General features: G+C 44.0%; 1 protein-coding gene across 1 annotated transcript in view; it reads right to left on the bottom strand.

Annotated features, from left to right (window-relative positions):
• LOC138293608 (adhesive plaque matrix protein 2-like) overlaps window positions 1–24,629 on the bottom strand; it is a 562,975-nt gene that overhangs the window by 454,389 nt on the left and 83,957 nt on the right. Inside the window, exon 4 of the mRNA XM_069232882.1 lies at window positions 7,848–7,952. Coding sequence (XP_069088983.1) covers window positions 7,848–7,952 — 105 coding nt within the window. The remainder of the gene's footprint in view (window positions 1–7,847; window positions 7,953–24,629) is intronic.

Raw genomic sequence — 24,629 nt, 5'->3', positions numbered from 1 at the left:
ATGCTGAATACTAGAGGGGATATGATAGATCCCTGTGGGATGCCACAGTTGTGTGTGAGGAGCTGATAGGTGGTATCAACACTAGTTCACAGCCCCAGCTAAGAGGCCAGGAATTCAATGAGCATTAGCTGAACTGCTTTCTCACCTTTCATGTATATCTCATGTCAAACAAAACATTCCGATGTGAATAGATTGCACAACTGTTCTGGACATTGAGTCATTTTTTTTAGCTTCTGATACATAAGTGGTTGTCACAACATAAATCTACCAGCCATTCAGAAGCAATGTCCGGTTAGGAAGTGCCATATTCCAAAATTACATAGTGCTTTGATTAGTCGATTGTGTTTGGGAAGAGACATCACGACTTACCTTTGACTGACAATGCTTCAGCCTATACTGGCCTGTTGTGAAATATAGTGAGATAATGTATCTGCTTTAGAGATATTTATTTTGTTTGCAGGAGCCAGTAGTTTGTTAGGTTAATGCGCCTGCTGCAGAGGCCAGCAAATATCCTAACTAGCGGTAATGTGAATCTGAAATGATCCAATATAGCCTGCCATGTTACAAAAGGCTGCTATAACAGACTATCTAACGGACTTTAAAAAATGGTTTAAGATCTACACAACCCCGCTAGGATCAACACCAAGAGGATTCATCTCCTTGAACCAAATATTGTGGAAACCATAAGCAGGGAATCTGAGGCTGAAAGCAATTGTATTATAATTAAGCTCTCTGGACATCTCTGCAGAACATCAACTAACATTTTCAGATTTTTATATTTTGTAATTTAGGAACTGTGTAGTATGATTCTGTTTTTGAAATGTATGGACTCCTTTGAAATTCTGTGGTCATAGTACATAAATTACTGTTATAAGAACCTATGTATTTACTGTACTAAATTCATTATACCTGGTAAAAATTTGGGGTGTCTTATTTATTGGGAGAATTGTGGGCATGCTGGGTTGTAGGGATTTTATGGATCCTCACAAACTCTGGAAATTTCCTTCATGGAAATATAAGGAAAATCATTGATACAGCCACAGTTTGTTGTTTGCAGGGTAATCTGGGTAAGGAAGGGTATTGGGACCAATGAAAGCCGCATCACCACAGTCCACTTTAGGTGCCATGTTTTCAGAAAAGTCTTGGCCTGGTAGGTTTCCTTGAGTGCCGACTGAACCCTGTTGTAAATATCACAGCTACCAACATCGCCAGAATGGGTCAATTTGCAAGGCAAAATCTTGATGCCTTGTGTCTTGGGGGGCTTAGGGAGCCTTTTCTTTCGTGGTTGAAAGCCCAGTCACACAAATGGGGTACTATTGTTATCAGGAGAAGTGTAGGAACTCAGGGGCATATTTATACTCTGCACCACATATGCGTAATTTTTTACGCAAATCCGACACAAACTTAACTCCATATTTATATTTTGGCGCTAGAGATGTCTAGCGCCACAATATTGGCGTTAAATTCATTTTTTGCATGTGGAAAAATACCTTGCATCAATGAGATGCAAGGTAGGCATTCTCGGGCAAAAAATGACTCTAAGGCCCTAGCGCCTTATTTATCCTCCTGTGCAAAACTGGTGCACGAGAGGGAGGTGGGCCTAAATAATGACACTAAGCTTGCTTAGCACCATTATTCAACGCCTGGGTCACGGCAGGCGTTAGGGGACCTGTGGGCCTATTTCCATGGTGGTCCTGCCCAGGACCCAGGGACACCCCCACCCACACCAAAGGGACAGCGGAGGAATTGGGACCCCATCCTAGGTAAGTATAGGTAAGTAGATGTTAGTATTTTTTTATTTTTAAAGTGCCATGGGGGGCCTAACTTGGGCCTCCCTACATGGCACTGTGCCCAATGGCCAAGCCCAGGGGACTCAAGTCCCCTGGGCATTGCCGTTGGGCTGGGGGGCATGACTACTGTCTTTACGTAGACAAGAGTCATCCCCATGGGGGTTGTGCGTCTAACAATGGCACTAGTCAGATTAGAGTCATTATTTTGACTCTAACCTTATTAGCGCTATTCTTTCATGCACAACCTCCAGTTTTCCGTACATCTCCCCTACCCGATAATGTATTTTAACACTAAGTGGGCCTTAGCGCCGGCTTGCTCCATTTCCTAAATATAGCGCCCGGCTGGCGTCCTGGAATGGCGCTAGCCGGCGCTATACTTTTTGAACAAACCTGCACTCATGCAGGTTTGTGTCAAAAAGTATAAATAAGGGCCTCAGTGTGGTAGGACATTTGTGGATCCCCACAGATTCCATTAGTAGAGTCTGCTTTCACTTTTGTTTTGCTGTGTGATGTTAGCACCCACAGAGTGCTGCTCAATACAGCAAAACAAAAAAACAAACTTCAGTGAAGCATTTCTGTTGTGTCAGTGCTGTGGACAATCCACTGAAGTCCACTGAACTGTGAAGACAGTGTGGTGGACGTCAACAGGTAGTAGTTGAAGCCCAGCAAATCTATGCAGCCGTATGCCCAGTCAAACAAGAATTGACAACAAGCTGCAAAGACACTGTACTAACTTCTTTGTGCCATGATCATAGGGGACTTCTCCAGTTCCAGAAGGCCCTCAGGATGGTAGGCGTATGGGATTGGTGAACATTGAAAAGCACAGTGATCACAGAAAAGTGGCAGGTGCTGTTAGTCATTCAGAGCAAAGATAAAGTTTCAGTTGCCATACATGGTCTATGGAGAAGAGGGCTAGACGGAGAATAAGAAATATTGAGCAGTACAGAGAAGATAGACAAGAAAATAGAGAGAACAGGTTCTAGAAAAGGAGAGAAGATTGACAGAAAGAAAGAAGACAGTAGAAAAAGCAAGAGAGAGAGCAGTAGAGACAAGAATGAGAAGATAGATGGAGTAGCAACATGAAAGGGATAGTGGGACAAAGTTTGAGAGGCAGTGGGGACAGAGATAAGGAGATGGAAAGAGAAAAGAGAAAGTAAGAGAGAGCCTAAAGGAGAAAAATGAGAGCTAGATACATGTGGAGAAAAGGTGATTGGAGATTTTAGGCAAATTTATAGCTTATCATGTTTTGGCAACACACTTGGCCCACTGTGATTTCAATGCACAATTTTACACTTTATGTTTTACAAGGGAACTTAGTGTAGGATACAAAAATCACCTTATATAGTAGTCTATAAAGTCCTAATAAGCTCCAGCTGTTGTTTTTTGATCTATATTATGTTTTACAAACTACTTAACAATGGCACCCCCTTGTTATTTGTTACTCTATGCTCTTGGGGAGAAGTGCTGACACTTTCTCTTTTAATGTCTACATTTGCTAGTATAGTATCTGGAAAGTACAACATACTTGCTGAGAAGCCCTTCTTCAATTAAGGAGGCGATTTGGCTTTCTAGTGTACGTATAAGTATGGCAGTCTCTTAACTGTTTCTTAACATGTACCTTGACTTTTACTCACACCTGTGGTAATGCCAAACAACCCCTTTGCAATTAAATATTTTCCATTTCTAGTACACATGATAGGCTTCCATGATGCCTACATTCTCTGTGCAGAAACATGCATGCTCATCCAAGCAATGTTAGCCACACAGCGGGTGCCACCTTGAGGATTCTATGCAAGGAGTCGACTACATGTGAAAGAGTGAAGAATATCCGTAATTCCAAAGTCGAGGACTCTGTAGCATTCAAATGGGAACTACCATGCAAGCAGCATCAAAGAGAGATGTGTTATCACATGAGCAGGATTCTAGATGAAAACCGTAAAACCACCAGTCAGACCCTTCGAGGCAGAGCTGCTGCCTGCCCATCTTCAGCTCCCCTACCTGGAAATGGAACTAGTGTCCTCAGCCAGGTCACACGCCTCAAATGGACCCATTCTGAGCTCGCAAAATTACCTATACTGTAGCACACCTACCTGTCCTGCTGGTCAATGTCTAATTAATGTCTTCTTTTATACAACAAATATTGCACAACGTGCCTGTAACATTGAGGGGTATATTTCATTGTGGGAGCCTAATTCAAGTCCATGCAGGTTTGACTGGTGCTTTTGATTGAATGTAATTAAACTACTCCTCTTTTGTCACAACCCTATAGTGAAATTAATTGTAGTACATTCCCAACATCACTTGTAAAATTACATCTCATTTGTATTTAGTTTTTACCATTACTGCAGTCCTAAAATACACTGCACACCACTAATTTCCCAAAATGTTATTGGTAGCTATGTCCCCTAATCTCTGTAACACAATTTTAATTTAATGGCAAGTTAAATTAAAATCTCACTTACACAGTTGAGCGAAATTCAAAGGTTTATCCTTACGGGCTTTCCAGGTGTGATGACTTGCTAAGGCAGAATGTCCCAGTTAGGACAACCTCCAAAACAAATGTTGAGTGTGGATATTGAACATTCACCACCTTAGGGAAGGACTGTGGGAGGGAAGGCTCTCACTTAATGCCAGCTTATTTAAAAAAACGTCATAAGCTTTGCATTTCACAAAGTTTGAACAGGTTAGAAAATACACAAAGTTGTGAGTCAGCCTGCTTTACAAATGTAGGACCCTTTTTGAATCCCATCTATTTGATAGGATTTAAAGTTGGGTTGTGCAAAGTTTATTGAATGTGCTTAAATATGTCCCTTAAAAAATCCACATATTCCTTCACATCAACACATGCGGTGTGCATCGTAAATATCAAAACAGGTAAGTAAGTATACATTTTCTATACATTACTCCACATCTATGTACCTACGTGATATATATCTTCAAGGTAAAAAGATGTGAAGTTAGGAATAGTAAACCTATACTTCCATGTATGCATTTACCTTTCTATATTCTGTCCTCAATATTCTTGTACCACAATATTCTGAGTGGAGAGGGGTTGATATTAGTAGTTTAACCAGTATTTAGGAAAGAAATACATCTACAGAGTGCAGCTTTAATGTTTGGTCATAGCTGAGGACAATGACCCCCTTAAAATATGCTTCCTGCTCTGGGTCTGACTTAAAGAACACATTGCTAAGAAGACTAAAACTGCCTGTTTGCAAACCTCTCTCCTTGCTGTGTATTATTATGTTCTGATTATGTCATCTCTGCCAGATAAGAGAATGTTCAACACCCATTCTTATTTAACCCATTTTCCCACTAACCATGCAGGCCTCTAGACATTTGTAGGCCTACTCCAATCCATAACCACAGGTTGCCCTTCCCAGTTAGTGGCCCCTAATTCCTCTACACTTGTGGTCAAGACCCAACATATCTCCTGGAATACATTATTCTAGTCTCCCTATAACAACACATAACCGAATTAGAAATATAGAATAAAATGTAATTTATGAAATGACACCAAATTGTCAAAATGCAAAAAGAGAACCAGAAGATATGATTTTTAAAGTGTTTTTAAGTAAAAATGTGCCCCAAAAAGTGTAAAGTTCAGCAACAGACATAGGTGCGATTTGAGGCTGACCGCATTTGAGCACCAATCCGATACACCAACCTGGTTCATACTCGTCAAAGATTTTGCCTTCTGACTGTGTGTCAAAAGTGTTACATTGGGTCAAGAGGCCTGCCAAACAGGTTTTCACACTGTAGTGCAAAAACGGATGCCCACTAAATTCAGCCTATTTTTTGCCCTAATGAGGTATTTCAAACCTTTTTCACACCTATTCAAGGTTGAGCACAGAGTGAAAGCTGGCGTAGGATTATGCTATTTAGCCTTCTAACAGTTCATAAGATAGGGGGTAAGTTTCTAAAAGTTATTTTTCCTTAATATTATAAAAAAATTGGACTTCAAAATGTAACTAGATTTTTAATAGCTATTGAAACTAGTGGTTACGAGAAAGTGAGTTATTGGTTGAGGGGGCCCTTTTAGAGCAACAGCCAGAATCCTTGTCAGGGTGAACCGGAAAAGCCACTAAATGAACCTGTGCTTAACCCTCTGGTAGATTGGAACAAAAGCAGACAGGCTTAATTTAGAGGCAATGTGTAAAGTATTTATGCAGCATTCAAACAGTAATAGAGTGAAAACACAGCACAAGAAAAATCCCACACCAATTTAGAACAATAAAGTAAAATGTAATAAATATGACACCAAAACAACAAATTTCCAATCAGTAGTAATGAAGTTATGAATTTTTAAAATGTCAAGTAAAAAATAGTGGCAAAATGTTCCAATCACAGGTATCTGGTAGAGTGAGACATGGGCAGAGCCCAGATTTAAGGCAGACTGTGATGGAGCGAGGTTCAGATACACTCGTCATTTTTTAGCTCCGCGTGGATGACACTAACTAATCCTATCCTTAAAGAGTTTGCTACGAAAATGGCAAAGGATTTTGTCACTTTTATAGCTTGGCATGCATTGAACTATGCTAATCCTATGCTTAAAAACTATGCTAGAAAAGCAGATATTTGAGGTGAACAGTTTTCAAATGTTGGTGATGTGGTAGAGTTTTCCATATAAAGTAACTGCTCTCCACGTTAAACCTGGGAACTACCCAGAGTTCCCTATCACCTTTTGTGATTAATTTAGTTAGCACTCTAAGCCTAAAGGTGTATTGCTTTGACTTATACTGGGTGTTTCCTTTTGTCTGGACAAAGCTATGTCTCACTGATAAGCTATAAGAAGCACCAGATGTTCTTTTATTCATTCCATAATTTAATTAATGCGGGAAAATAAAAAAGCTTGAGCTCTGGTCCTCTGCGGAGCACCTCGAAGTAGCCAGGAGTTATTCCTTAAACATCGTAGAAAGCCAAAGCAAACAGTGGCCTCTTTGTTAAATTAACAAACTTAGAAGTCCGTAGTCAACTTATTATCACACCAGAAGCATACATCTTTGACAACTGAGTTCAGAGGAGGGATATGCTAGAAATCTGTAGGCCAGCACTGCAGGCTCCAAAGGTTCAGTGATAATTTGTAAGAACTGGGGGGGTTGGCTGGGTGCTGGACATTCTCCAAAAAACAGACGGATGTCCATCTTACCTATTTATAGTGCATAGCTAGCTGGAGATATCCACCTATTTTGGGGAGTATCTCGCAACCACCAAACTCTAAATAACCCCCTATGGCCCTGATTATATGTATAGGTGATATTTATGATACCATGGGGAATGTTATTTATCCAGTGCAATAAACACCACCTATTACAAGCTGTTGGGGAATAACGTGGATTTCTGTGTTTAACACACAAAAATCTGCATGATACAGTAAATACTGTATGGTTTTCCCCTGTTATATTTCGGCAGGTTTTATCTGCCGAAATTTAACAAAGGATGAGCTATTTAAACTATTTGATAATTATCAGAAGCATTATATACCTAACAACTCATAATTCCAACCTGTGCGTAAACAGAGGTTTAAACACGGATCGGAATTAACCACACAACTCGTAATCAGGCCCTGTATGCTATTTCAATAGAAAACGTGACACGTTATAATTTCAGTGCAAATGGTGACACATTATAATTTCAGTACAAATGGCGAAATCCCACAATACAGGATGAAATGGTTCTCTCTGTATTATTTCTATAAATGGTGTTTAGATTAGTTGATCATATAGTATATATTGCCACAATCTTTATTGATAGCACTACAAGGTAAAATGGAAAGGATAAGTAGTGTTGGGCTGCATTCTACCCTGGACAGGGGGTCACATTTGCAGATCCACAGTGAGTTAGTACCAAGCGCTCTCTACAAAGACACTGGAATTAAACATATAATATTTTTAATGTGGTATTTTATATTTTAAGATGTGTTGTATTTTAATCTAGGTATAGGTTTAATGGATGCTGCTCAACAAATACTGTGATGAAGGCTGGAATACTGATAACCTACAATGCATTCATTACACGTAGCCATTCATGGTCTTTAAACAACGTTTTCTTCCTTACCTTGATCACAATTTGATCCTGTATATCCAGCGTTACATGCACATTGGCGATATGGACAAAAGCCATGTTCGCAGCTGGAAGATGAGCAGGATGAGACTGCAGAAGCTGAGGAGGCAAACCATAGAAAGGTAGCAAATTACAATTAGATGTTCACAATTAGAAAATGATAAACAGTGACACAGCAATGGGGTTTAGTTTAACAACCTAATGTGTCATGGAAGTTGTAGTCGTCTTTCACATGTGCATCCTAGGACCCTGGAATAAATTACTAAAACATTCCATTTTATATCATTGCGATTTTAGTGACATTATGTGCTTTAGTAACATTAGGTGCAGAACCTCTTTCAAATCTCTTCCTCTATATTCCAGGTAAGCAGTACTGCTGCACACCACAATGCATATGCCAGCCACCTAAGCAAAGTTTTGTTTTACCGTTTCCCTCATTTTGAAAATGACAATGCAATTTTGGAATCAAAGTCTACAGTGAACTCCGCTCATAAAATAAACATTTAGGAGCACAACACAAGGCCCCATTAAGCTATGTCAACAAAACAATCACATTACAGCAGCCCCTGGTACGAGATACTTAATGTAAAATACATTAAAGAAAGGACTATCTGAAACAAAGCACGTTTTCTTTTACAACTTGTTTTCTGACAGCTAAGCAGATGTACAAATAAACTAAAGCTACTGTAAAGTTTTAACCACATATCTCTTACCTTCACTTGAATTTAGTTTGGAAAGACAGCTGTCAATGTGGAGTCTTCTCTCTTTTTACTACAACATCATGAGGACATCAATTGTTCAAAATCATTTTGTACCAGAAAACGCTAATAGTGGTACTAATGGTACCCAAACGTTTAACTAATACCCTTATTGGTGCGCACATTTTAGTAATGTTTTTAGTGACCCAGACGTAAGCGGAAAGAGACAATTTTTGCCTCATGTTAACATCCTAACATAGAAAGCTGCAGTGAAAAGCACATAAAATGTGCTAAGCTTTTCATTTGTGGTGGCCACAATTGTGCCTACCTTATTGATTACCTTGTTAACTAAAAATAGTGTTAAAGTATAACTTAAACTTCAGAATAATTACATGTATTGAAACAAATCTGTTTATTAAACATTTAATGTGTGAATTATTAGTTTAAAGATTTGAGCACAAAATAGACAAGATTAATCACATTTATTGAAACAAATGTGTTTGATAAACATTTAGGGGATCATTATGACCCTGGCATTCTTCTGACAGCCAGGGCGACGATGGCAGTCTGACCGCTGCCAAAGCGGTGGTCCCACTGCATTGACAGAGGTCAGACCACCATATTATGACTGTGGTGAAAGGGCCACGGTTGGACTGTTGGCACCACCAGTTTCCCTCCACAGGAGGGGCTGGTGGTGCCGGCAGTCTTGATTCGTCAGGGCAGCGCTGCATGCTGCACTGCTCTGGGGATTAGGAGTCCCCTCTCCACCAGCTTTTGCATGCCGGTTGCACTGCCATGCAAATGCTGGCGGAGACAGGGTGCTGGTGGCCCCATGGGGGCCCCTGCACAGCCCATACACTTGGCATGGGCAGAGCAGGGGCACCCATGGCCAGCCCCGTTGGGCTTTTCACTGTCTGCTCTGCAGACAGTGAAAAGCGCAACGGGTGCTGGTGCACCCGACACACCACAGCATTGCCCCCAGCTCACTTAAGAGCCGGCGTCAATGCTGTGGGCTGTTGGCCAACTCGTAATAAGGGCCGCGATCAGGTCACCACACTGGCATTGACCTGACCAGGGGACTTTGGCGGACGGACTTTTCCATTTGCCGAAGTCAAAATGAGGCCCTTAATGTGTGAATTATTAGTTTAAAGAGTCAAACAGAAAAAAATCACTTCTCTGTCATATTTACAGAACTGTATTAACAAATGTTTATGTTTAAAGCAAATTGCTTTATAAATCAATTATTAACCTTGAAAAGCTTATATTTCTCATGTTTTATTAAATTTCAATGAATAAACTGTAATGCATTTGAATTTCTTATGTTAACTTAACAAGGCCTGCAGGACTATTTGCAGCCATGTAAAAGATATTGCAATCATTTTTTTCTTCTAGCGTGAACTTTTTCTCTAGGATCTGTTCTCAGGAGAAACTTTGCAAGTAGCAGTAGGTTCTTTGTTCAATTCATAAGGATTTTCAGCATAGCATCCTTGATGGAGGAACATCCTAGCCTATGAATTTGACATTGTTGCAATCCTTCATGGAGTCGCACGGAGGAGGATGTTTTCCATGACACTCATGAGAATATGTCAAACTGTTGCAACTTTGGAATCACCTAATGGCTGTGATTGGACAAATCCTCTTTTGTGTGATGTAGTGTCACCAAAACGGCAAATCAAATCAATTTGTGTGATTGATAATAATGTTGAACCTGGAAGTGTTAGGTAGTTGCAGCAGTTGTGCTATACTCTTTTTTGATCCTGCATTTTCTTGATGACAACTTTGCTACTGATTCTGATGATCCGCTGATGAAGAACCCTTGAATGCTGTTCCCTTGGAGAGGTATTACCCCTCTCAGTTGAACGCCATTGCCCCTTGACGTTCCCCTTTTTCTAGCATAGAATCTATGAGGCTGACACTTATTCTTTTTATTTTTCTAGGTAGCGTTCTGTAACCCAAGTTATATTTTTCTAAATTATTTTTGTCTTCTTTTGCATTTTGTCCGCATGTGTTTGCCCTCTCCCACACATGCATTTCCTAATTTGATTAGCTGTAGGGACAACCTGTGCCCAGACTAAATATGCACACTCTGCTTAATTGAACTTGATAAATGTTGATAAAATCTGACCTAAGATAGGTTTCTGTATCTTGAATGATTTCAATAATGACATGTATGATTCTTCTTGAATGCCTAATAGTGTTAATGGTAATGCGATCAAATTTATTTTGCTGCTTTGGGCAACCTATGGTGATCATATATCTTTACAATTTGGTTTTACGCACTGTCTTCATGATACTAACTTTGTGGTTCTAAAATAAAGCTTTGAACTTCATTCCTGATTGGAGTTTTCCTTCCGTGGCCACATTGGTCATGGTTTCTGAATTGTTTGTGGTGCTCATGTAAATTGTGTATGGTTGACCACACTTCTTTCTGGGGCAAAAGGTTAGTCGACCTTGGTGACATGTTTGATTCCTGCGAAGGATGAAAAACACGCACACAGTTCTGGTAACAGAGTGACGGTTGCGTCCCAAAAGAGGGGGAACCATATTTTTTAATAGTGTTAGGGAGTCCACTTGTCATTGCCCAATTAACAAATTGCCCCTCCCACATTTTGTCCCATGGTCCGTTCCAGAGATGGATGACGTTCCAGCATTGTGGCTACAAGTGACAGGTTTGTGTGAGTATAAACAGGGTTTTGCACTTGCAATGGTTTTTGTTTAAAGATTGCAGTGTAGTGTTTTGCGTAGTCGTCGTCCTCAAACTGATTGTAGCACTTTTGCCTCAAAAATTGTCTGCTGTTGTTGTTGCTGTTGGCGGGACCGTTGTGGCCTAAGATCCTGAGACAAAGCACAAGTGTAGCAGACACTTTATTGTCTGCAGTGAGGTATGTGTCATAAGGCGCCATTGACAGTGCCAGTAGTTTTTCCTTGAGTGTGTGTGAGTTGTTGGTTGGTATTAGGTGAATCTTCAGTGCACTTGGAGGATCCTTATTAATCAGGGTGGGAACTGCTGGTCACTCATTGTATACCCGCAAAAGCCACAGTCAGAAATGTAGCTTGTACAGTTTTCAAAGCGTTTGAGCCCTACCTGTAGTGTGCAGACAGGTTTTTTGTTTTTGCTCGCAATAATTTGCATTTAAAGTATGTGAGTGATTGTGTGAGAGGCCATTGCGAAGTAACTGCAGCTGCTGAGTGAAGTGAGTGTGACGTCATTGTGTGTTGTGCTGGTATAGGTTGGATAGTGTGAAGCCGCGCTGTTATTGGTGGATAGTACAGTGTTGCTATTGGTTGAGGACCGTGAGCACAAATAATTTTGGGATTGAAATTACTTCCTGATTCGATCATAAGTTGTGAATTTAATTTGAAATTGAGTAAAAAGTTAAATTTTAAAAGCACTAAAGACTGCGCTAAGAGCAGATGTAGATGTCAGTATTGCATTTGGTTAGATCATTGGTGCAAAATTACAGAGAAAGAAGGTACATTAGACTTTCCCCAGTACAAAACTAATTTGAGAATTCTAGATATCTTGAGGTGAATAAAATGCGAAATGAAACCGTGTAGGAGGCTGTCCTGGTTTGTAGTCGGTACCCTAGGTACCTACACCTTATACCAGGTCCAGTTATCCCTTATTAGTGAATGTAGTAGTGTTCTAGCAGCTTAGGCTGATAGAGGTAGCTATAGCAGAGCAGCTTAGGCTAAACTAGGAGACAAGCAAAGCTCCTGCAGTACCACTTATAGTCACACAGTACTTACACACAAGTAAAGACAATACTCAGTGTTACCAAAAATAAAGGTATTTATTTGGGTGACACAAGGCCAAAAATATCTTAGAGGCAATACTCCTTCTGGAGGTAAGTATTACACACAATATATACACTAGACACCAAAATAAGGTAAGTAATTAGTCATACAATAGTGCAAACAATAGAAAAATGCTATAGAATGCAATAGGAGAAAATAGGTCTAGGGGCAACACAAACCATATACTAAGAAAGTGGAATGCGAATCACGAATTCCCCCCTAGACATGTGTAGTGTGTAGAGAATCGTTGGGAGAGTAAGAATACAGTAAAGGTAAGTAAATTACCCCACCCCAGAGCCCAGAAAAGCAGGAATAAATTACTGCAAGTTTCCTTAGGACACACTACACCTCATGATTGGAATTATTGTAAGAACCAACCAAGTCTACAAACAACAAACAGTGGATTCCTGGACCTGAAGACCTGCAAAAGAAGGGGACCAAGTCCAGAAGTCGAAAGAAGTTCCAGGAAGGACAGGAGCCGGTGCCAACCTAGAAGAGGGTGCAAAAGAAGAGTCCCTGGTTGGACAAAAACTGCAGAAATGCACCCTAGGAAGATGCCAGCGGGTTCCTGCATGATGCAATGGATGTCCCACAACGTGAAGATAGATGCAGACGTGATTTCGTGTTGGAAGCCTCCAACAAGCCTTGGTTCTGGCAAATTTGCGGTTTGTGTCAAAGTGGCACTGGCTGGACCCAGGGGAAGAGGGGGCTCTCAGCACTTTAGAGAGCCCTTCAGGATGTCAGGCAGCACCCATGGAAGTCCCAGGACACAGGAACAAAGGAGGTGCAAATCACGGTTGGTGCAGCACTACACAGGAAGGTCCCACGCCGCCGGAGAACAACTCAGCGAGTTCAGCGTCGCAGGATGGAGTGCTGGGGACCTGTGCCAGGGTGTGTAGTAAGGAATTTTGCAATGGGTGCACAGAGGCCTCAGGAGGTGAAGAAGACGCGGTGGGTGCACAGGGGTACTGTCGCTCTCGGGGAAGGCAAGGTCTTACCTCCGCCAAAATGGGACAGCAGGACCTCAGGACAGTTAGTGTCGATGGGGTCCACCTTCTGTTCCAAGGAGTATGCTTGTCGCTGGGAGAGGAGTCCAAAAGAACTGGTCGTCGACTTTAGCAGGTTCCTGCGTAAGCAGGGGAGTGACTCCGTCACCCCACGGGAGATTTCTTCGGTCCTTCTGGTGCAGGATGAAGACAGGGAGTCCTCAGAGTGTGCACACCGTGGAAACTGTTGCAGTTGCTGGCTGGAGCTGAAGTTGCAGAAGAAATGTATCCCTTGTGGATACTTTGTTGCTGTTACAGCGGTTCCTGGAGCAGGCTGCGATTGATCCGAGGTCAAAGTATGAAGTCGTCGTTGCAGAGGATTCCTGCTGGAAACTTGAAAGTAGAATCTGAAGAGAGCCCACAGGAGCAACCCTAAATAGCCCTGAGAGGGGGATTGGCTACCTTATTAGGTAAGAACCTATCAGGAGGGGTCTCTGACATCACCTGCTGCCACTGGCCACTCAGAGGCCTCCAGAGTGCCCCTACACCTTGCAAAGCAAGATGGCTGAAGTTTGGGACACACTGGAGGAGCTCTGGGCACCACCCTTGGGGTGGTGATGGACAGGGGAGTGGGCACTCCCCTTTCCTTTGTCCAGTTTATTGCCAGAGCAGGGACTGGGGGTCCCTGAACCGGTGCGGACTGGCTTATGTAAGGAGGGCACCATCTGTGCCCTTCAAAGCATTTCCAGAGGCTGGGGGAGGCTACCCCTCCCCAGCCTGTAACACCTATTTCCAAAGGGAGAGGGTGTAACACCCTGATCTCAGAGGAAATGCTTTGTTCTGCCTTCCTGGGACTGAGCTGCTCAGACCCCAGGAGGGCAGAACCCTCTCTGTGAGGTGGCAGCAGCTGTAGCTGCAGTGCAAGCCTCAGTCAGCTGGTTTGGCAGTACTGGGGGTCCATGGTGGAGCCCCTAGGATGCATGGAATTGGCCCCCCAATACCAGATTTGGAATGGGGGGACAATTCCATGATCTTAGACACCCTACATTGCCATATTCGGAGCTAACATTGTGAAGCTACATATATGTATTGACCTATATGTAGTGCACATGTGTAATGGTGTACACACACTCACGATGTCCGGGGAATTGGCCATGAACAAAGTGGGGGCACCTTTGCTAGTTCAAGGGTGCCCTCACACTTAGTAACTTTACAGGCCTGTGAAAGGGTTGTCTGAGCTCCTTATGGGTGGCAAAAGAAATGCTGCAGCCCATAAGGATCTCCTGGAACCCCAATGCCCTGGGTACCTGGGTACCTAGGTACCATATACTAGGGACTTATAAGGGGGGGTCCAGTGTGCCAATTGGAATTCGTAAATGAAGTCACTAGCCTATAGTGACAAATTTAAAAGCAGAGAGAGCATGAGCACTGAGTTTCTGATTAGCAGAGCCTCAGTGACACAGTTAAGCACTATACAGACACACACATTAGGCCATAAACTACGAGCACTGGGGTCCTGACCAGCAGGATCCCAGTGAGACAGGCAAAAACATGCTGACATACAGGTAAAATTGGGGGTAACATGCCAAGAAAGATGGTACCTTCCTACAAACCGCCTCCAAGACCTGCACAAACTGAAGTGCTTAGTGTTTGGGAGTTGATTGCTTGTGACAAGATATCCACTAAATACGAGAACATAATGCAGAAAGCAATAAAGACACTTTCAGAAGCTAGATGGGGCACAGAGCAGAAAATATGGAGAGAAAATATATTAGATGGAGTGACAATGTTTTCAGCTATTTCAGGTGAAGAAGAAAAAGCAGGTACTAAACCTAAGACAAGAAAGAAACAGACAGCGAAGGCAGAGCAGGCAGAAGAAAATGAGAATAAAAAGACCATTACATACAAGAGTGATTCAGAGGATAAATTCATAAATCAGTTATTGATATATCACCCCCACCTTATCATGCAGTCGAGACAGGGCCAAGAAATGAAGCCGTACAAAGTACAGCCCTGAATGTGCCAACTTCTCCAGTTGCACAGACCCTGAATTAGAGAGTTCCATCTATGCCTGCAAATTCATTGACACAAATGGCTGTGGTTTATCTCCCCGTTCCGAGTATGAATACAGTTCAGCCTGAACTAAGCGCACTTGCCAACCAAGTAGTACCGAGCCCAGTTATGAACCAGGTTATGCCAAGTCCCAATTTGAGTCCTCCACTGCCCGCACCTTATGTGAATCAGCCTGTTCAAAATTGTGCCCATCCCCATTCAATACCCATGTTCGCTCCACTCCAGTCAACTCCAAATGCTGTTCATTGAGAAAAAGGACAAAGTTTTAATGCTGTTTTGACAGGTCAAAGTGCTGGAATGACAATTCTGCAGAATCAGACACAACTGATGCGTTAACAGTTCCTGTGACTATAAGTCCAGTTGTTCCCTTGTATGCCTCAGGTAATCCTGGAAGCAATGTTCACTCAGTAAATACCCTGACTGTTTCAGAAATTCCAGTTGCAGAGAGGACAGCTTATTTAATTCAACCTTTGATTCCTACATGGATTGCAGATCCTAACCAGACGTTAAATCAAACATGACCAGTTCTTGATGCAAGGTTTCCACAGAGAACCCCACTTCTTTACATGCCCACACCTGATCAAATCACAAACTTACATTCTGGAACAGCACAGGTAGATGTGCCCCAGAGAAATAAGATTTGTTTACAAGGTTTATCAGCACAACAGTTGACAGATTGGTTAAATAATTTGAGCCCACAAGCTGCAGCAGGTGCGACAAATGGCAGTGGCAAAACAGAAGAGACACCTGTAGGAAGATGGCTCTGTATATAATATTTCAAAGTAAGAAATAGTGTGCACAGAGTCCAAGGGTTACCCTTAGAGGTAAGATAGTGACAAAATTAGATAATACTAATGCTCTATTTGTGGTAGTGTGGTCGAGCAGTAGGCTCATCAGAGGGTAGTGTTAAGCATTTGTTGTACACACACATGCAATAAATGAGGAACACACACTCAAAGGCTTACTCCAGGCGTTTTATATATTGAAAAATATATTTTCTTAGTTTATTTTGAGAACCAAGGGTTCAAGATTTACATTCAACACTTTAAATGCAAGGTATTTCACTTAGATACTTTAGGAACTTTGAATAAAAGCAATATCATATACAGTCTTTGTAAAAATCGCAATAAGCTATTTTAAAAGTGGACATTGCAAAAATCAACAGTTCCTGGGGGAGGTAAGTAAAGGTTAGTTTTGGAGGTAAGTAAAACACTTACAAGTCTCAAGTTTGGGGCATAGGCAGCCCACCGTTGGGGGTTCAAGGCAACCCCAAAGTTACCACACCAGCAGCTCAGGGCCGGTCAGCTGCACTAAGTCAACACAAAGGCGCCTATGGGGAACAGGGGTGCTCAGGTTCCAGTCTGCCAGCAGGTAAGTACCCGCGTCCTCGGGGGCAGACCAGGGGGGTTTTGTAGGGCACTGGGGGGGGACACAAGTAGGCACACAAAACACACCCTCAGCGGCACAGGGGCAGCCGAGTGCAGTGTGCAAAGCAGGCGTCGGGTTTCAGGTAGGAAACAATGGAGGGACCCGGGGGTCACTCTAGCGTTGCAGGCAGGCACAGGGGGGCTTCTCGGGACAACTACCACCTGGGCTAGGCAGAGGGTTGCCTGGGGGTCGCTCATGCACTGAGGTTCGTTTCTTCAGGTCCTGGGGGCTGCGGGTGCAGTGTTGATTCCAGTCGTCACGTCCCTTGTTACAGGCAGTCGCGGTCAGGGGGAGCCTCTGGATTCTCTCTACAGGCGTCGCTGTGGAGCTCAGGGGGGTCGTCTCTGGCTACTCACGGGCTTGCAGTCACCGGGGAGTCCTCCCTGTGGTGCTGGTTCTCTGGATCTCGAGCCAGGGGGCGTTCGGTGCAGAGTGTAGAGTCTCACGCTTCCGGCAGGAAACGTGCTGTCTTGGAAAGTTGCTTCTTTGTTTTAAAGAAGTAGCTGGTTTTGAACAGGGCCGCTGTTCACTGGAGTTTCTTGGTCCTTTAGTTCAGGGCAGTCCTCTGCGGCTTCAGAGGTCGCTGGTCCCTGTCGGATGCGTCATTGGAGCAGGTTTTCAAAGTTGGAGACAGGCCGGTAGGGCTGGGGCCAAAGCAGTTGTCCGTCTTCTCTGCAGGCTTGTAGGTCAGCAGTCTGTCTTGGTTCTTCAGGTTGCAGGAATCTAGTTTCCTAGGTTCTGCCCCTAAATACTACATTTAGGGGTGTGTTTAGGTCTGGGAGGGCAGTAGCCAATGGCTAATGTCCTGGAGGGTGGCTACACCCTCTTTGTGCCTCCTCCCTGAGGGGAGGAGGCACATCCCAAATCCTATTGGGGGAATCCTCCAATCTCAAGATGGAGGATTTAGAAAAGCAGGAGTCACCTCAGCTCAGGACACCTTAGGGGCTGTCCTGACTGGTGGGTGGCTCCTCCTTGTTTTCCTCATTATCTCCTCCAGCCTTGCCGCCAAAAGTGGGGGCAGTGGCCGGAGGGGCGGGCATCTCCACTAGCTGGGATGCCCTGTGGTGCTGTAACAAAAGGGGTGAGTCTTTGAAGCTCACCGCCAGGTGTTACAGTTCTTGCAGGGGAGGTGTGAAGCACCTCCACCCAGTAAAGGCTTTGTTCCTGGCCACAGAATGACAAAGGCATTCTCCCCAGGTGGCCAGCAACTTGTCTGGTTTGTGGCAGGCTGGCAGTGACTGGTCAGCCTACACTAGAAGTCAAGTTGGCATTCAGGGGGCATCTCAAAGATGCCCTCTGGGTGTATGTTACAATAAATTGCACACTGGCATCAGTGTGCATTTACTGTGCTGAGAAGTTTGATACCAAACTTCCCAGATTTCAGTGTAGCCATTATGGAACTGTGGAGTTTGTGTATGACAAACTCCCAGACCATATACTCTTATGGCTACCCTGCACTTACAATGTTAAGGTTTTGCTTAGACACGGTAGGGGCATAGTGCTCATGCACATATGCATTAACCTGTGGTATAGCGCACCCTGACTTAGGGCTGTAAGGCCTGCTTGAGGGGTGACTTACCTATGCCACAGGCAGTGTGAGGTTGGCATGGCACTCTGAGGGGAGTGCCATGTCGACTTAGTCATTTTCTCCCCACCAGCACATACAAGCTGTGAAGCAGTGTGCATGTGCTGAGTGAGGGGTCCCCAGGGTGGCATAAGACATGCTGCAGCCCTTAGAAACCTTCCCTGGCATCAGTGCCCTGGGTACCAGGGGTACCAGTTACAAGGGACTTATCTGAGTGCCAGGGTTGTGCCATTTGTGGAGACAAAGGTACAGTTTAGGGAAGGAACACTGGTGCTGGGGCCTGGTTAGCAGGGTCCCAGCACACTTCCAAATCATAACTTAGCATCAGCAAAAGGCAAAACGTCAGGGGGTAACCATGCCAAGGAGGCATTTCCTTACACAATCTGAGAGAGAGAGATCAGTGAATGTGCCCAGATTAAAATTAGAATTAAAATAATTAATTATGGAAACCCTAGACATGGTTCATTTGGAAACGTACACAGAAGATCAATTGTGCTTCATGTGCAAAGATGTCACACAGCGAGCAGGACTGACTTAAGAAAGGTTAGCAGAATTGACAGATAAATGTGATGTGGATTTAGAAAAGTCAAAAGCTTTAAAGAGAAGTTACAGATTAGGGTTTGTCAACAAAGACATAGCAAACATGAGATCACCCAGAATGAGAATGCACATTAAGGAAATAATTATATATCTTCAAACATGGAGTGTATTAGTGTAGGAGGCTGGCCTGGTGTATGGTGGGTACCTATGGTACTTACACCTTATACCAGGTCCAAGTATTCCTTATTAGTGTAGTGTAGTCAGTGTCCAGAAGCCAGGCTCTCTAGAGGTAGCTGTGGATGAGCAGCCAAGGCTTATCTAGGAGACATGCAAAGCTCCTGCAATACCACTGTAGTCACACAGTACTCACACACATGAGGGAAAACACTCTGTGTAAAGGTACTTTATTTTGGTGACACAAATACCAAAAATACCATAGAGACTATACTCCCTTAGGAGGTAAGTAATACACAAATTATATACACTAGTATACAGAAATAAGCATAAACACAGTAAGAAAACAGTGCAATTAGTGAAAATCACAATAGTTCGAAATGGGCCTAGGGACAATACAAACCATATACTAAGAAAGTTGAATGCAAAAGTCGGTCCCCCACCTAGGCAAGTGTAGTGTGTTGAGGGGAGCTGGGAGTACTAGAAAACCCTGAAGGTAAGTACTAGAACCCACCCCAGTGCCCAGGAAAGTAGGAGTAAAACACAGTAACTTTCCCAGGATACACACAGAACCGAAAAGAAGGATTATGCAAGAACCAGATGAGACTGTAAGACACCGGATTCCTGGACCTGAGGACCTGTGGAAGAAGGAGAACAGAAGCCCCTGCTAACCCGGATGAAGGTGCAAAAGAACAACCACCGCTGAAGAACAACAGTCATTACTGCACCCAAGAAGAAGAAGTCGGGTTCCTGTTTGGTGCAAGTGATGTCCCACGCCGGATGGAGGATTGCAGTCTGGTTTGTTCTTACCTCCACCAAAGTTGGAAAGTTGGACGTTCGGACCGTCGGGACCACTTCAGTCCACCACCCATGATGCAGTATCCACGCAGCTCAGCAGGAGAGTGATCCACGCAGCCGGTCTTCGTTGCAGTCGTGCCTGCTGAAGCAGGGAAGTCATGCCTTCACCCAAAGGGAGATTCCTTCGCTTTTCTGGTGCAGGCTGAAGACGGGCTGTCCTCAGAGGATGCACAACTTGGAAACAGTTGCAGTTTCTGGCAGGAGCTGGAGATACAATGTTGCAGAAGGGTTCTTGCTTCTTTGTTGCAGTCTGTAGAGTTCCTGGAGGGTCTAAATGCAGTTTCTTCAGGGAGAAGCGGAAGTGGAGGATGCAGAGGATTCCTGCTGGAGTCTTGCAATCTGATGATTCACTCAAAGGAGAGACCCTAAATAGCCCTGAAAGGGGGATTGATCAGCTAACCAGGTAAGCACCTATCAGGGGAGGGCTCTGACATCACCTGCTGGCACTGGCCACTCAGATGCTCCCAGAGTTCCCTGCCAACCTTGAATCCAATATGGCAAAACCCAGGGACCCTCTGGAGGAGCTCTGAGCACCACCACTGGGGTGGTGATGGACAGGGGAGTGGTCACTCCCCCTTTCCTTTGTCCAGTTTCGCGCCAGAGCAGGGACCGGGGGTCCCTGAACAGGTATAGACTGGATTATGCAAGGAGGGCACCAAATGTGCCCTCTCAAAGCACTTCCAGTGGCCTGGGGAGGCTAGCCCTCCCAAGCCTGTAACACCTATTTCCAAAGGGAGAGGGTGCACCACCCCTCTCCCAAAGGGAATCCTTTGTTCTGCCTTCCTGGGCTTGAGCTTTTCAAGCAACAGGAGGGCAGAAACCTGTCTGAGAGGTGGCAGCAGCTGGGGCTGCCTGGAAAACCTCAGAAGGCTGTAATGGCAGTACTGGGGGTCCTCTAAGGAGCCCCCAGAGTGCATGAGATCATACAACCAATGCTTGCAAAAGCATGGGGGTATGATTTCTACATGTTTGATACCAAACATGCCTATGTTCGGACTTACCATTATGTAGCTGGACATAGGTAGTGACCTATGTCTAGTACACATGTAAAATGGCGTCCCCGCACTCACAAAGTCCGGAAAAATGGTCATGGAGGTTGTGGGGGCACCTCTGCTAGTGCAGAGGTGCCCTCACACACAGGTACTCTGCACCCTGCCCTCAGGGCTGGAGGGCCTGCTATAGGGATGACTTATAAGTTACCTGGTGCAGTGTAAATTGCAGTGAAAAGGAGCATGCACCTTTTCACGCAGGCTGTAATGGTAGTCCTGCAGAAGCCTTTGCCAGGGCTCCCTATGGGTGGCAAAATATATGCTGCAGCCCATAGGGAACCCCAATGCCCTGGGTACCTAGGTACCATATACTAGGGACTTATAAGGGGGGCACCAGTATGCCAATTATGAGTGGGATACTGTGTTAACAGTATCCGGTGACCAATTTGGAGGGCGAGAGCATAACTTCTGGGGTCCTGATTAGCAGGATCCCAGTAGACACAGTCAAGCACACTGACAGGCAGAAAATGGGGGTAACCATGCCAAGAAAGAGGGAATTTACCTACACAGGGATACTGAATGGAAACTTCTACAGGCTAGACGTGTAGGATGATATGCGCTGTGCGGGGTTCAACTCCACAAATGAAACTCTGATTGTAATCCCAGTAACAAACAAAAGGAACTGTGAGTGAATATTTATTGAAAACATAAAGGCCAACATACAGTGCAATAAAACAAGGATGGGATGAGAGATGAAGTCACAAAATTGGCAATGCTGTAACACAGAGAGTCACAGGGTGCAGCAGAAAGAACAAGTGGAGAGAGTACAGCAAGTGGATATGCACTTGCAGGATGTATGCAGGCATAACATTGGCACCCCATATACCTTCTTTAGAACATGACTGGACCTGAGGAAGACAGAAGAAGGACTGCACCTACTGAACCCTTCTGAAGTTCAGAACGAGGGCTGCACCCACTGCAACCTGTGGTGAGAAACAGAAAGATCTGGACCCGCTGCCACTTAAACGTAGAACAGAAGAATGGACTCCAAGAGCCAGTTGGCTAGCTTCCTGTTAAGCTTTAGGAAAACAAAAGCTGCTAGAAGCTGAGCCCTGCTGATCATTTCCAGCTAGATCTGCTCTGGAACCTGTTGATGGCTTCTGGGAGATTGAATACTAATCCCTAAGTGGTGTTAAAAGGGTCATGGCCCCTTGGCTGGTGTGAGAGTGTATTATTTTTCCCGCCAAGATTACAAGACATTTAAAATCTTTTTCCATACTTTTTGCAAAAAGAGTCAGAGGCTGCCACCAAGCCACTGCTGAGCCTTAGCTGCCAATGCTGAATTGCTTGTGGGATTTAACTTGCTGGTTGACTCCGCTGAAAGAAGTTTGATTTCAGAGAAATGTTTCTAAGTCGTAGAGGGATTACACCAAGGATGACATCGAGGAGCATCTGACTGCTGACAAGACCGTTCCAAGAACAGACTTCCTGACTCACCCGCTCAGAACCTTCCTGCTGTTAAAGCTGAGAGCCCTCAAACTTCTGGGCACCCACCGAGGTCCTGCACTAAGCTGACTGACAACGATGAGCCCTGTTTCAGATCCAGCTGGCACCCTAACCCACTGACGACATCATCAACAAAGATTTTCTCTAGAAAAATGACTAAGTCAGAAGGTAAACTTTCCACAAGGATAAACTTGATCCCTGTATCTGACCCAAGCTTCACCACCGTCAGCCTTACCTTTCACTTTCACTTGTTCTTGCATGACCAGATACCCCTAGTAGGTGCTGTGCACTTTTTAGCGCAATAATCATATACAATTTGAAAAATCATATCTCTGTTCTGGAAGCTACTTAAAGATTAAAATGCATACTATTTTTATAAACTGGAGTCAGATTTTTATGGTATTGTGTATTCTACCTATTAACTGTTGTGGCACTGATAAACACTTTACGCTTGTTTTACCTAAATAAAGCCTGTCTGCTCTGTTCTACACCTAGTGAGGGTTGAGCTCAGGTTTTAATTACCAAATCCTAACTGGACCGATTAAAAAATGATGCCCTTACTACTGGAAGAGTACTACCATCCACTTCAAATAATGTTCCACTTTCTCGCATCCCTCGACAATTAGCATGCTGGGCTTCTCCCTCTGGAAAGTCTGTTCTCCTACAGAGCCAGGCAGACTCTTACCACACTTTTCACACACCCAGTCCTACTACCACACTTGTGTCCATGCACACTCTATCAGCACACACACTCAATATACACACAGGCTACCAGCGCAAAGTTCTGAGTTGCACATGCAGCAGAACTTTACAAAGGTCGGGCCTGTAGGCAACACCCTCACTGACAAAGGTAAAAAGGTCTGGTCACACTAAAGATTCACAAAACATGGTATGCTGCCACATCTGCTTCATGTGTTAAACCCCAGCACAGGGACAGTAGTGCACTGTCTCTGTGAGGGCATGATTGGTGTGCCCCTTCAGGTCACAGGACAGGTCCTGGTTCTCACAGTGTCAAACAGGCCTACGCCTCTGTCCACTCACATAGACTAGCATGCTGCAAAAGACAAACTAAAATATGATATACCAGATACACATGCAGTCGAAAGGTCGATAAAGGGCAAATTCCAGTCTCAACAGCTGATAACTGCAAGAGATACCAGGCACAACTCTGCTATTTCTGCCTGGTATCTCCATATGAGGTGTTGGGCCCAGAATGGGGCATAACATGCAGGACCTTAAATTACTGGGTCCATTAACACATGTTGTTCCAATTTTGCATTTAGTAGGAGGAAAATGTATATGGAAAAATCAGACATTGTTGTATCTCCCATGAAGATATCGGCCCCAATAGAGGCATGTGTGTTACAAATATGAAAACTCAAAATACTATATCGAGGAAAGTTAAAGTGGGAGCATTATATTGTGATGACGTTTGAAGAGAAGGAGCATGTGTCACTGCTCATAGAAAGGCTGGCACAAACACACGTACCAGTCTGGCAGGGATATTGAAGGCAAGCTTCAACAGGCTAGAAGATAGTGTAAGGAACTGATGTGTAGGAATATATGCACTGTGCAGGGTTCAATTCTACAAATGAAACTGTGCTAGCAATGCCAGTAACAAACAATACAACTGTGAGTGAATTTTTATTGAAAACTTAAAGGCCAATATACAGTGCAATCATACAAGGATGGGATGAGAGACGGAACACTGAAATGACCACTCTGCCACACAGAGAGACACATGGATGCAGCAGAAGGAACAGGTGGAAAGAGTACAGCAAGTGGACATGCACATACAGGATGTATGGAGGAACCCGCCCCTGCACACAAACAAACCCATCCTGTGTAAACTAGGTTAAAGTTGCAGCTGCAGATGTTAGCGTTTCCATCTGCTCTGACCCTGGTGCCTTTAGTTTAATGCATCAGAGGCAGGAAAACTGCTTGGGAAGCATGAGCTATTGTGTAAGCAAAAAAAAATGGCTCCCAAAAAGGACAGTAGTGTGGGAAACTGGCACCCTGCTGCAGTATAGCCCCTGGCTTTTTGCCTGGTTTCCTGTTGCAACTTGGACTGGAGTGCTCTTGGATCATGCTAACCAGGTCCCCAGTACTGATGTTCTTTTCCTAAAACTGCAAAGGTATTG

This window comes from Pleurodeles waltl, chromosome 4_2, assembly GCF_031143425.1.
Source record: "Pleurodeles waltl isolate 20211129_DDA chromosome 4_2, aPleWal1.hap1.20221129, whole genome shotgun sequence".
In the NCBI taxonomy this organism is placed as follows: Eukaryota; Metazoa; Chordata; class Amphibia; order Caudata; family Salamandridae; genus Pleurodeles; species Pleurodeles waltl.
This window is presented reverse-complemented; position numbering and strand designations above follow the sequence as displayed.